At 41.1% G+C, this 13,521-nt stretch overlaps 2 protein-coding genes across 10 annotated transcripts in view; both read right to left on the reverse strand.

Moving 5' to 3' along the window:
- Positions 1-66: 66 nt before the first annotated feature.
- Positions 67-8,711, reverse strand: LOC129367046 (uncharacterized). Its single transcript, XM_055041253.1, has 8 exons — positions 8,598-8,711; positions 6,802-6,868; positions 6,501-6,615; positions 5,487-6,400; positions 5,041-5,130; positions 3,938-4,397; positions 2,099-3,751; positions 67-523 (listed from the first exon to the last, which is right to left on the reverse strand). The coding sequence occupies exons 3-8, from the start codon at positions 6,601-6,603 to the stop codon at positions 336-338; spliced, it is 3,408 nt and encodes a 1,135-aa protein (XP_054897228.1). The 5' UTR covers positions 6,604-6,615; positions 6,802-6,868; positions 8,598-8,711; the 3' UTR covers positions 67-335.
- Positions 8,712-9,794: 1,083 nt separating this feature from the next.
- ctnnd1 (catenin (cadherin-associated protein), delta 1) overlaps positions 9,795-13,521 on the reverse strand; it is a 31,681-nt gene continuing 27,954 nt past the window's right edge. For 5 of the 9 annotated variants that reach the window (XM_055041263.1, XM_055041259.1, XM_055041256.1 and 2 more), the window contains 2 exons: positions 13,000-13,054; positions 9,795-11,675 (listed from right to left, as the gene is read on the reverse strand). In XM_055041263.1, coding sequence (XP_054897238.1) covers positions 11,617-11,675; positions 13,000-13,054 — 114 coding nt within the window. In that variant the 3' untranslated portion in view covers positions 9,795-11,616. Of the gene's footprint in view, positions 11,676-12,959; positions 13,055-13,521 lie in introns of all 9 variants that reach the window. The other 4 variants (XM_055041258.1, XM_055041261.1, XM_055041260.1 and 1 more) reach the window with 4 other exon arrangements.

The following is a 13,521-nucleotide window of genomic DNA, read 5'->3' on the forward strand; positions in this document are numbered from 1 at the left end:
CGTTTTAATTAACATAACATATTTTACACAATAAGAATGTTTTAAACTTAATAGCTTCTATTTTTTTTCACAGAAATTAGTCAAATTTATCTGAAAATCATAAACAACAGTGAGAACTTTCCTCCTGCTTGTTAATACAGAAATGTAAACATCCTCCACTCGAACTGTACATTCTTAACTAAATCTGGTGGAAAACTAAATTCTGATTCAATAAAAATAAGCATCTGCCAGACAGAAACGAATGAACTTCAAAAATAATATAAAAATGTGTAACTATTAAAAGTGCTGAACAAACATGGTAAAAAAACCAAACAAAAACAAAACATAACTAAGCATTATTCTCCATCTCCTATGACGTCTACTTCGATAACATCCTCGTCCTCCTCATCATCATCTGGAATGACGACCACCCTTTCTCCCAACTCTCTGGTTGAAAATTTGTCGGGAGAGTAAAGTATGACGTCCACCTCTTCGTCCTCCTCTTTCCCGTTGCAGCCAGATGGAGTGCTGCCGCCATCTGCACCTGGAGACACAAATAGTATTAGGTATGTTCCAACGGCTTTCTTTTTTGCGACGTCACTCTTTACATGCAGTAGAAATAGGGCAAAACAGAGCACACTGAAAATGTCCGAGAGTGTGTGAAAAGTTGGTTCCTACGTCGACAAATGAGTTTTTGTTTCAATATGGAAAGATACACAGCTCTCCGTATGCCCATTAAGATTAATTATGTGACATTTGACATCCATTTAGAAGACCGCACTTTGTCACACCGATATTTTTCACCTTTTCACAAATGTTCAACAACAGAGAATGTGTTAAAACCTGATAAGCTCGGTGGATGGAAGGAGTGTCTGAAAACAACAATGTTCTAGTTGAGTGAGCTTCCTGAACAGATAAAGAGCCTCTTTACACTTCTAATGGTTTCTTTTAAGTTTTCTTTCTGAATTTACCTCTGGAAAAATGTTGTTTAGACTAAAAATAAGTAATAAAAGTATACATGATTTGTGATGATAATGCAGTATCGGCAAATACTGCATTATCGGTGTCCTTAGTGAACTTGTTGTATCTGAACAACCGTATCATTTAATCTCCATCGTATTGATTGCACCCCCTACAAGTAAAAGCTTCAATGTGTATTATTACAATTTTAGGTGACAGACCAAAATAAAATGGTGTGTGATTATGAAATAGAAGCAAACAATTTCTCTGATTAAAATGCTTTAAAGTGTGGCGCCCGTTTACTCAGCCCCATTCACCCTGACAACACCAAATAAAATCCAGTAGAAGCAATTTCCTTCACAAGTAACCAAATCGGTAAATTGAGTCCACTTATGGGACTCAATTTGTGATTTATTTACTATGTATAAATACCGTTGTTACCCAAAGGCCTCCAAGGAGTAATCAAAATCACTAATGAAGCTGCAGAGCAATGAAAACAAAGGGACTCAAAAAAATGGGACGAGATTGGCGCGAAACTGGCAGAGAGCATCAGTCGGAGAACAAGAAGTCAAAAAGAAAACTGTTGAAAACCTGCTAGCAGCTCCCAAAGATTGGAGACTGATGAGGTCCACCTTCCAGCAGCACGACAGCCAAACGCTACAACTGGACTTTTTAGATCAAAGCTTATTGGAATGTTAGAATGGCCTAGTCAAAGTCCAGCTGAGAATCTGTGGAAAGACTTGACAACTGATGCCCACAGTTGCTCTCCGTTCGATCTGACTGAGCTTCAGTTGTTTTGCAAAGAACAGGAAACATCTCAGACCCTAAGAAAGATGGCAGAGACAGAGCTGAAGAGAGCCGACTACCAATGTTCACCTCGTTTTTCAGATCACTTCAAAAATAAAATGAAAACCCCGTATCATTTATCACTAAACATACATGTGTTGCTTTATATTCCTGTACCACATGCGATTACGTTGGAGTTTGTGGTTGTAGCACGAGGAAATGCTGAGAAGTTCCAGAGGTGCAAGACCTTTCAGCTTCTTAATTATATTTCAGTCTTTCGGTGGCAACACAGACTGGGATGCATTGACAGTCAGTGAGGTTTTAAAAGCTAAATCAAATCAAAAATACTGATGAAAATCAAACCTCTTCATACCTTCATCAAGACTTGTAGAAAACCGTTTCTCCTCTTCGAGGACGTCGCAGGAAGAAGCCGGTTTGTCCTCCTCGCCTGAACCGCAGCTCTTCCTGGCCTCTGAGTTGCTCGTCACATCCTGAAGGCTCCACGCAGCTGCCAGTAGGTTGGGAAGCTGGTTGTGATTTTCATCAACTGTAGCATCAAAAAGCTCCCGGCGGTGAGTCTCTGAGGCGCCACTCTTGTCTATTTCAGCGTGCTTCTCTAAGTCTCCGACATCTGCAGGTTTGTTTCTGTCTTGGACTTCAGTGCCTTTCCTTGTTTTGGAGTGTTTGCGATTAATCAGTTTTTGGAACTCCTTCAGAGTCACCATCCACGAATGCTTCTGTGGTTCACCACTTTTCATGTTATCAGTTTTGTTCTTTCCAGAGCTCTCATCACTAGTAGTGGTCTTCAGCTGCCTCGCCTCTTCCTCGCTGCTCATCAGTTTTCCACACTTTATGTCTTCCATTGGCGACTGCTTCTCTGACATTTCCTCGCTGGTCTCAATGTGACCCGTGAGCTCAACGAATGCGCCGGCATCTTCTTGAAAATTCTCAAGTTTTATTTTCGGCGGTCTCCCACGTCTCCTCTTGTTCCCACCTGGATCTTGTTTGTGCACCACGACGGCCCGGCGGATCACCGGGATCAAAACGCAGCATTTATCTGAGACGGCGTTGCTCGTGTCGCGCTCAGACTGCTTCATGAAGCCCCTGGTTCTGATCCGCGGTTGTTTGGTACCATGCGTTCTGGGTTCTCTGGATTTCTCGTTGCCGGTGGCTGTTGTTCCTGACGGGGGTTTGTTTAGGGGGCTGATGCCAATTTCTTTCTGCTTCATCAGGATGTTGTTACATGACAAACTCACAGAACAAACTGCTGTTGCTGCATTTTTAACTTCTGGGTCCAGGGATGAAACTTCAGCCAACTCTCTCCAAGAATCTGGTCGCCGTCTTTTTTTCCTCTTGGACGGTACCACGTCTTCTGCAGCATCATGTTTGCTTTTCTTCCTCTTCATGGCGTCAGGTTTTCTCTCTTGTTTGAGTTTTATTTCTCTCTGTCCCACACTCTTCGCAGGGCTTGCCTGTCCTTCGTTTTTCAGCGTGAGCTTCCTGAAGCTTTGCGACTGCTCTGTGTTGCAGTCGGTTTCCAGCAGCTCAGTTTTACCTGCTGTGATGGCGTTGAGTGGAAATGTCAGCATGCAGGCGTTCTTTGTGAGCCAGGGCAGACTTTGAACATCATTTTCCATCCGGCCCGAGACGCTGGGGTCGGGCTGTTGGTGACCTGCAGGGGGCACTAACGGGGAAAGACACTGTGGCAGCCTCAAGTCCTCCATGGTTGGCAGGGAAAACGCATCGACTGACTGCGTGTCGCTTTCATGCGAGAGAGACAAAAACTCGATGCTTTGGTCTTCCTGGCAGAATGGCTGCTGCAGTATCAAGTCGTGAAGTTTCTGCCCGCTGGAGAAACACGAAACGGGATACGGGGAGCTCTCTCCTCCGGTCCAGCTTAGCCCATCCATCGGTCCAAAGGATCTGAACTCTGAGTCCTGCGGTTGCACTGTCTGCAGAGCAGTGTGTGCAGCTGGGGGGTTTATGTAGCCTGATTGGTTCTGAGCTCCAAAACAGTAATGGAGCCCTAGACAACCAGATCATCAGGGGTTAAAGATCAACAGGGGAGAGGGAGAGAGAGGACATTTTTAAACATCAAATGTTCTGATTAGGGATCCAACTAATGATTCATTTGGCAATCAGGTATTCTGATGATTAATCGACTGATCAGCTAAAACAACTGGCTCATAGAGCAGTGTTAAACAATACCCACCTGTGTCTGAGTGGCTCCCCTGCCTCCCCAGGTCCTGGTAGAAAACACACTCCTCTGTGCAGACGTCAGAGAGCGGCGCAGTCGGCCCCTCCCCGTTCTCTGCACCATGGACCTGGCAAAAGGCCGGCACGTCGTCGTGGTTCACATGCGTCTTCCTGCAGCTCCTGCCCAGGTCCGGCAGCATGCTCATGCTCATTATGATGTTCTCCAACAACTTGTCTATCTTCTCATCAGAGTCCTCCGTGGGACCCTGAAGCGGCGAGCGACCCTCGGACTCCAGCTCGCTGCTGCGGCTCAGAGAGAGCCAGCCGCTGGAGCGCGCCTCCGAGTCCGAGCTGGTGTTGGCGTGTTTAGGAGGCTGGGGGGAGGAGGTGAAGACAGGCTGGACAGGATGGACAGAGTTAGCAGGGGTGTGGACAACTTTAGGAGCAGATTGAGGGGGTTTCTGGTTGGTGCAACTCTATGGAAACAGACAAGTCAGATTTTAGGAACACATTTTTTTTTGTGTATATTTTAAGTTTAAATCTAATAATTTTCAATGTGAGTCTGCACTGGAGAAAAACTACTGTTTTCTATTAACTATAAGGAATATTTTCAAGGATTTACTTTTATTTAGTCTTTTTTTATTGCCTCATTAAGACTCACAAACTCTAATGTGTCCCGTTTTATCTGCCGTATGCTAACAAACTGTCATACTGTCAGTCAAACACGGTGGCGGTAGAGTGATGGACTATTACGCTACTTTTCACAATAGATGGAATCATGAATTCTGCTCTCTACCAGGAAACCCTGAAACTGAGAAATTTCAGGCTAGTAATTCATAATCTTACATTCAGGAACACCTGAGTTTCAGAGCAGAACAATGACCTAAAGCAGACCAGACGGTCCAACTATAAATGGAAAACACGTTTTTCTGAAAACACGATTTGAAGTGGCGTAGTCAAAACTCTGAACTTGAACTGACGGGAATGCTGCTGGCTGAACAACCTTTAACATCCTGTTCATGTTGGAAAACCTTCCAAACTAGACTGAATGCAACAAAAAAAAAAATTCATCGATTGTGTTCTAAAACAGATTAACTTCTGAACATGCTGTGTATCTACCTGACTCGGGTTGGTAGGAACCGATGCCGTCTCATCTGCATGTTCCACAATCTCCCACTCTTCTCCTTTAGTCCTCCTCCTCAGTTTCATCTGAGCCAAAGATTATTGAAATAATGTAATAAAACCACAGCTCTGTTCTTCCTATTCCTGTGGGTTCATTGTTTTGAGCATTACAATGTGCAGCCATGAAACAAACATATCAAATAAAGTTCTGATAACTTCTGTCTCCATTTTACCAGGTTACCTTCTGAATTTTCCGCTATATATTTTTGTAAAGTGGGAAGAGGATTCGCCAGCATACAGGAAGCGTTACTCCAGGATGCAAAACATACATTAAAATTGGCTTTAATTTGTAGATTTTAATATACTTCCAAATGTTTCCACATTATAGTTTCCCCTTGAATATCGTTCAGCGTCAACATGTGAGTGCAGTGTGCAGGTCTTACCTTGACAGAAATCTGTGCAGAGTCCATCATCTGCTCTACCTCTTTCATCCTGTCCAGATTCTTTCCACTTCTTCTAAGATGCGAGTTGCTCTTCTCCTTTTCTTCTGCCCGTATTGCTTCCCTGCAGCCTCCTCTTGGCTGAGCACAACTCCCTCCATCCACAGTCGCATGTCCATCTTCTTGTCCTATCCTCTCTCTTTCCACCAACTGTTTGGAAATGTTTTTTTCATGAGATGTCGGTGAACTGGCATTGTCGTTGGCGACCAATGGCACCGTTCCTTTGTACCTGGATGGAGCTGAGAAGGATGAGGAGTCAGAGCACTGTCCAGCTGCAGACTCTGGCTCGTTGTGGACGGTTAGGTAAGGAGCGAGTGAAATCTTGGCGAGGTTTTGAGGTAGCAGTGAGGCAGAAACTGCTGTTTCTACAGTTGGAGGCGGAGTTTGATCAGAAAGAGGACCAGGACTGGCCACAGATATCAGAGTATTGTTTACAGTTTGAGTCCCAACAGATAAAAAGCTTTTCCTTTGAACAAGAGAATAATTCTCCGTCTTTCCACTTTTCTCAACCTGTGCATCCTGCATTTCCATCCCCATGCCTTCTCCAGTGTGAAACCTCTGCCCTCGTTCCAGCAGCTCTACGCTTTTCCACTCCCCATCTCTGCATCCCAACACCAGGTCGGAAATTCCAAACTTGTGGGCAGCGGCCAGAACTTCGTTCTGCTCCTTGCTGCTTTTAACGTCCAGCCTCCCAGAGTACAGGAGCCCAACGAGCTTCAGTAAGGTGTGGGCCGTCACCTCCTGCAGATGGAGCAGACGCTTCTGCCCCAACGGAGGAGAGGGAGAGTCCGACAGCCTCTGGCTCAGGTAAGGGCTGAGGGCGGCCAGGACACAGCTGTGAGTTGGGATGGCGATACCTTGGTGGAGGCAAGTTGGAGAGTTACTAACAGGGACTTCTTGAGTTTTTGGGATACACTATCAGGGTTTTCTTGATGTAGCTTTTAGTAGAGGCCTCACCCTCAGTTTGCAGCAGGGTATCGCAGAACTGGGCACGGTTTTGTTGCGTCTGCAGCTGTTCAAGAAGCTGCATTTCATAGCCAGGCCACCAGAAACTCTGCATGTTCACAAGATCCTGGGAGCAAAAAGCACCAATAAAGAGGAGCAATTCCAAAAAACATATTTCAGATGCTCTTAATGATAGTCTAAGACAAGAGTCAACATAAAATTCAATAATGTTTATCTTTAAGGCAAAAAGCTCTACAGTCAAAGCTAGCCCTGTGAGGAAATACAACTGTCTCTTGGTTACATCGTTAATCACCTGTGATCAATCATATTTTTGGGGGCTACGTTCAATGAGTCACACGAAGGGCTGGTTACTGCCGGATCTGTGGAACAAATAAATACGATTAACAAACTTATACACATAAAATAGAAACAAGAAACTTAAACACAACCTCATGTTGTCTGACAACATGAGGCTGGCGAAAAGCAGGGCTGGACGATGTGGCTGAAAACTCATCATGATAGAAACGTATGATGTCAGTCGATATCAGTAAATGTCAAACTCCAGTCCTGGAGGATCACTGCTCTTCAACTTTTAGATGAAGGGCAGTGGCCTCTGCTGCACCACACCTGAATAGAATAATTAGGTCATTAGCAAGGCGCTGGAGAACTTATCTACACAAGAACGAGGTAATCAATTAAGCTAAGTGTATTGTAGCTGTGGCACTTCAAAAAACTGCAGGACTGGAGTTTGACACCCCTGGTCTATATAATTAATTATTGATTGTATTTTGATTTAAATATCTGAAATACTGGCGTGACCTTTCCTGTTTTATCTCCAGTTTTTACTCCACACCTTTACATTTATTTTTAACCTGAAACTGCTGCTGTTACTCGACAGGTTGTTGCTAGGTGACCAAAGAGTGAGTGAGTTGATTCCACTCACCTTGCTTGGCTCACAGTGAGAGGTTGAGCAGTTAAAGCCTTTCCTCTGCTTACATCTCCCAGAATGCTGTGCGGTTCTGGATTGGACTTCAGTGAATATTCTGGATATTGAATACTCTATCAAATGTATTATGTATTGATATTGGTCATGTGTTTATTGAAGTATGTTGTATTGATTTATTGTCAAGCCGTAAGCGAAAAGCTCTTCAAACGAAAAAATATGGCTCGGTCTAAAAGGTTATTGACATCCACCCGTCTGAAAGAGTCTACAAAGCAATTTCTATGGCTTTGGGACTCGAGGGAACCACGGTGGTGATGGACCAGGAGCAGCCGACCAACCAAAGTTACGCCAGAAGGGTTTTAACAACTCATTCAGGAGCAACAAAGCACTGCAGTCTACACTTTTCAGGGTTAACCCAGCAGTAAGGTAAAGGTTAGGTAGAATCCATGAGAAAGTCTCAAGGCCTAAATCACTGCTAAGCAGAGAGTCCAATGGTCCATCTCACATCTGTACTGTTATGGCCTAAGCATCAAGCATGGTGATGGCAGTGTCATGGTCTGGGGTTGCTTTGCTGCTTATTGATAACTTACCATTTCAGAACACCAAAAAAAGTAATTAGTAATTTAGATTGGATTATTTCATAGACATCACATATTCTGTAAAACACACGGTGTAGGATGGACAAAGTCTTTAAAATAATCCAGTTCCAGTTAAATTTAGCAGAAACCCCCTTGGATGCTAGCTTCAGCAAAATCCAATTGTTAGGGACGGGTCGAAATTTTGCAGTCTGCAGTCTATTTGGAAATCTATAATACATTCTTTTTTCTTCTTTTTAAAAAAAATCCAGACTGAACATTTCTGATTCGTCTTAAAAGTTTTCAATTTCTTAAAGGGTCTGAAAGCAGAACACGTGGAGTAAGGTCCGTGTTTTCCCACGCTGGAGTTAAGGTCTGTGGACCTTTACTGATTAAACAAACAAACAAAAAAAAAAAACGTTAAGGCTGACTGTTAGCTCCTGTATTTCGTCAGATCAAGAAATCTAAAACAGATGCGCAGAAATCATTTCTAGCAACGACTAGCCCGGCTGAATAAACCCTGAACTTATTGACCTTAGCATGTCACGTTGCTAAATTTGCTAGCTGGGGTTAGCTTAAAAAAATACTCACCTTTACTTTTCCTGAAGCGCAAGCATTTGTCTAACGAGCAATTAATCTTCTTTTCACGCGAAACTTACGTTAAACTGAACATTACAAAGAATCGATAAATGTTCAGCAGTTCTCTCTCTCACTCGTCGTTTTGCTGTTTAATCTGAAGAGGAGTCACCGCTTTTGCGCGCCGCAGCGCCACCTGGTGGCAAACTACAGGAGGGACAAAACGAGGAAAACTGTTCTCTTAGGACATAATAGAAATGTTGTCAATTTAAGTTAATAGTTCTTTGAAGCAAAAATATTTGTACTGGTTTATAAGTATTTAAAAATAAATATCACTGCATATGGCACAACATATTAAGTATCAACATGCGTAATGTAGCAATTATGAAGGTCTACCTGCATGAAATATTTGATCAAGTATGAACGCAAATCTGGTAGTAGCTTCCTTGCTACTAGAAATAGTTTTAGAATCATGTTTTCCTCGCATCATAGTTTTAATTACGACTGATCCATATTATCAGTTTACGGAACTTTGTGTCTCAATGACTCGCATAGATCAGTTTAAAAAAAGAAGCAACCAGAGTCCACAGGGAATTTTTTTTTAATAAAACTTGGAACTTCTAATCAAAATACACTTTTAACAGCACAGTACTATGATCTATGACATAAAGCTGAACAGAGAGTAGTAACCATGAAGAACTCAAATGCTTTTCAGAGACATTTGTTGATGTGCGCTGCAGATGGGAGCAGGTGGTGAAAGTTTAGGTTTGTGGTTAATTTTGAACTCCATCCCCCACTTAAATTTCAATTTAGACTTTGGTTACAGCTTTATTTTATTTAAGTGAGTAATTAAAGATAAAATCTCATCTATAATTACAATGTATCTGAAGAAGTTTTTTGTTTTTTTCCTATCATGACACCAGGACCACAACGATCAGATCAACTACTTCTAAACAGGATATACTGATTATGCCTCTGCCAGCAGCTCAGTTTAAATACTTCATAAAAAAAAGCCCACCTTGTCTTGATGGGTCACAAGTAATGAATAAGCAGTAATCCACTAGTATGCGAGTCTCAGTCATCGGATTTATGTTGTACAACAAATCAGTGGTTGATTTATCCACATAAAAAGGACATTTGATTTCTTATACTTGCACATTATTCTTGTTTCATTACAAAAAACCCCAATCACAACAATAGACAAGGCAGATATCTAGCTTTCTTTTTTATTAAAAACATTATTGCTAGTTACATAATTCAATCATAAATGAGAATGTGCAACTTTTAAGAGCCAAGGCAGAGATTAAGGTGTAATCCACAATCAGAATGTTCAGCGTAGGAAGTTTGTTTTAATCCAGCAATGTTGGTTTGCATTTAATTAAGACGTAAACTGAGTTCTTTTCAAATCAAAACATAAAAACTGATTGCATATGCATTCACCCAGCACACCCGAAACAATGAGCTCCCAAATCAATATAAAAAGAAAATACATAAAACCATTAAAATTAACAAATATTCTCTTGAATATATATAGTTTAGATGTGCTTTTATTCTATTCACCATTTTAACTAGTAGCAAATTGTGTTCTATGCCTCCTTACAGATTTTCTGACATTATCCTTTGTTGTTCTCCAACTTTATTAAGTTTATGGTTGAAGGCAAGTTGTCTGTGTAGGGAAAAAAAATCATTTTTCACCTGGAATAGAAAAGTAAAAAAAAAACAACAACAAAAAAACAAAACAAAACAACCAAAATACATTTCCCCCCATAGTGCTTCTTTTAACAATCCAGACAATATCTACATCTCACTCGGCACTAACAAATGTGGGCTAAAACTCACAACACGGATTTGCCTTCCAAATAGTGTTTTGAAGCAGTAAATTAAACAGAAATCGAGAATTTCATGCCATACAAAGAGGAGATTTTAAGCATTAGTTCACTTATTCTTCCAGAACAGGCTTTAAAAAAAAAAACACGCTGTATTCCCAACATATACGCTGCAGCGATAGGAGAAAGTGAAAAACGTTTGTCTTTTCAGGCTTTGTTGGATACATCCAATATGTGAGGCACTCCAGTTAGCTCACTGTTAGCAACAGTTCTCTTGCACATTCATAAAGGCCAGCAGATCCAGTTTGATGGATGCTTTGGCATCTCCCAAGACTTTCCAGGATTATTAAACTATTTGGAAGAAGGATCACTTTAAATACAGTCTTCTGTCTGTTCCAACAAGCCAGAGGAAAAGTATTGTCATTTATTCCTCTGTGCTGACACATATGTATTACAGACACTTGCACCGATTTATATTTATGGACGTTCACCAAAGTCGAGAGGCCCCAAAGAAATCAGCGATGCAAACTTTGAAACACAGGCGGCACGTCAAATAAAGCACAAGACATTTGTCAGTGCAGCGACTGAAAGAAAAACAAGATTTTGAACTCTGCCTCAACATTTTGGCACAAGTACAGAGCGTGTATACAAGTAGCAGTTCAGAGCAATGCAAGTAGAGGATCAACCACTACAGCAACAAGAGGCAGAAGCTTTAAACAGATCTAATAAGACAGAAACAATGATTCTCAGAGAATTTTGTAGTGTTTAGCCAGAAAAAAAAAAAACATTCCCTTGATTTCGTCAAAATAGTGTCGTCATCATGAATGTAAAACTTCCCCACAAAGTATTCCAGTCTGATCATTTCCATTAAAAAGTGTCAAATCAGGCCTTTTAGTGTCTTCCTGGTAGGTTGTTCTATAATGCTGTTCATGGAGATGTAGAATCATAAGCCACAAACTCAAACTTAGTGGTTACTGAATCACAAAGCACAGAGTGGTTATAGAGTCATGATCCCTTGTCCACAGGCAGCGCTTTAGATCCACATCACTTCCTGTGGTTTCATTCATTCGTCCGCTGTAATAGAGGAATGTAACAGAGAGAGAAGAAGAAGGAGGAGAAGAAGGAGAAGAAGCTGCGACAGAAAGGAGTGAGTGTACATGTTGGAGTTAAATCCTGGCGGTAGTGTAGTGGTCGCCCCCGTTGTCAGTTCAGCAGGGGCAGTAAGTTGGAGGAGGCTGTCGTCTTGCGATGCACACAATCAGTTCTTCTGAAAAACAACAGAAAATCAGAGTGTTGGGAGCTGATTGTGTGAAACGAGTTATCAAAGGCGCTCATGCTTCAAATTCACACTCAGAAAAATAACACAAGATTCACAAGAAGTAGCTGTGAGAAGCAATGTCATCACATCTTAAAACAAAAACTGTGAGGAAAAAGAAAAGCAAAACATCAAGATAAGAGAAATAACAGCTTCCACCAGCAGAGGGGGCAAAACAACGGTTTAAATACAATATAATGAGAGCTCAATGAAAACGATGGATGCTTTTGCAGTGCCTTGCAAAAGTCCTGGAATATTTTACATGTTACAGCCACAAACCTCATGGGGTCTATTTTGAGATTTTACACAGCAGACAACACAAATTGGTATATAAATTCTAAAGTGGAAATAAAAGAAGGGGACAAATGTTTCTCAGCTGTTTTATCACTAATAAAATAGAAGTGTGCCAGACATTTGCATTTAGGAACCTTTTTACTCTACAACCCCTAAAAAAACCCAGCCGCAAGATACTTCCAAAGTTTTTTTAACCCTCCAAAAAAATAATCACCCCACTGCTTGGTGGTGCTGACACTTTATTATTATTAGAAGGTTTTGTTAATCAATTCCCCTTTAAAATATTCCAAAATTTTCTTATTTTGTCCCCCCTTCATTGCAGTTTTCAAGCATCGAGTTTTTAAACTCAGTGCACTGTTGTTGTTTTTTTAATCACGGGAGAAACTTTCATCAGTTCAAACATATATTAAGTCCAGATCTAAACTAAATCTGATACATAAACCTTAGATCAACTTTGAAACCCAACAGTAAGATAATGATAAAAAAAAGAGAATTATTAATCAATTGAATACATCTCAATTCCTGATGAAAGAAAAAAAGTTTCCATTTATATTTAGGTAAAAGTAAAAAGCCATTCATTTCCCAGGAAATATTTTTGTCTTTGCTTACTGAAGCAAAACTTTTTCAGGTTTGGCAAAAGCTAAAATAAAATTTTTTCCAAAGCTTGCCAAGTAGAGTTTCTTACCTCTGCTGTTGATCTGTATTTGTGTCATATTTTTGTTTTTTTTTTCCCTATCTATACATTATGAATTTAATTAATTTTCCTATGAACTATCATGTGTTGATCAAAATTCCAGTGAAATACAGAGAAGTTTCTGACTGTAAAATGACAAAACGTCAATATCAAGGGGTATGTTTTTTTTTTTTGCAAGGTACTTTTACACACTTCTACAATATTAGGCCATGCGATGAGTCGAGCAGGGAAGCTGGTGGGACACATACCATGCTCTGACATGCAGTGTGACAGTGGATGTAGCCTAACCATCGTAAGAATCCAACAGAGGCAAGGAAGCCTGCCTTTCCCCATACATCTCTCCCTGAGAGAAGAGACAAAATATGAAGAGATAGTGTGACAGATTATGAAAAGACAGGAAGAGAAGCCCAGAGGTGGGACCACACGAAGAGAACAGTGAACAAAAGAAAAAACAATGAGTTGAGTGTGAGTGGACACAAAAAGTTCAGAAGATGTAGTTAGAGGGAAACAAAGGATGAGATAAAAAAAATAAATAAAATGTTAGTGGCGATGTTAGTTCAGGTTTCAGGGAGACACATGGGAGATAACGTTGGAGATAGAGATTGAGCACTTTGCTCTTATAGGACGTGCTTCAACATGCCGTCTGTGGTGTGAGAACGTTCGCACCACAACATTCCCGGAGCTCACATTCTGTGTGTGTTGCGCATGATCTAATCACATCCATGAATTTCCGACCTTTTAAACGAGAAAAGCAATTGACTTGTAGTTTTCCCAGCTTTATGGGAATTCTGCCTGAACAGATACAACGTA

Source organism: Poeciliopsis prolifica, unplaced genomic scaffold, assembly GCF_027474105.1.
Source record: "Poeciliopsis prolifica strain line A6 unplaced genomic scaffold, Auburn_PproV2 SCAFFOLD016, whole genome shotgun sequence".
Taxonomy (NCBI): Eukaryota; Metazoa; Chordata; class Actinopteri; order Cyprinodontiformes; family Poeciliidae; genus Poeciliopsis; species Poeciliopsis prolifica.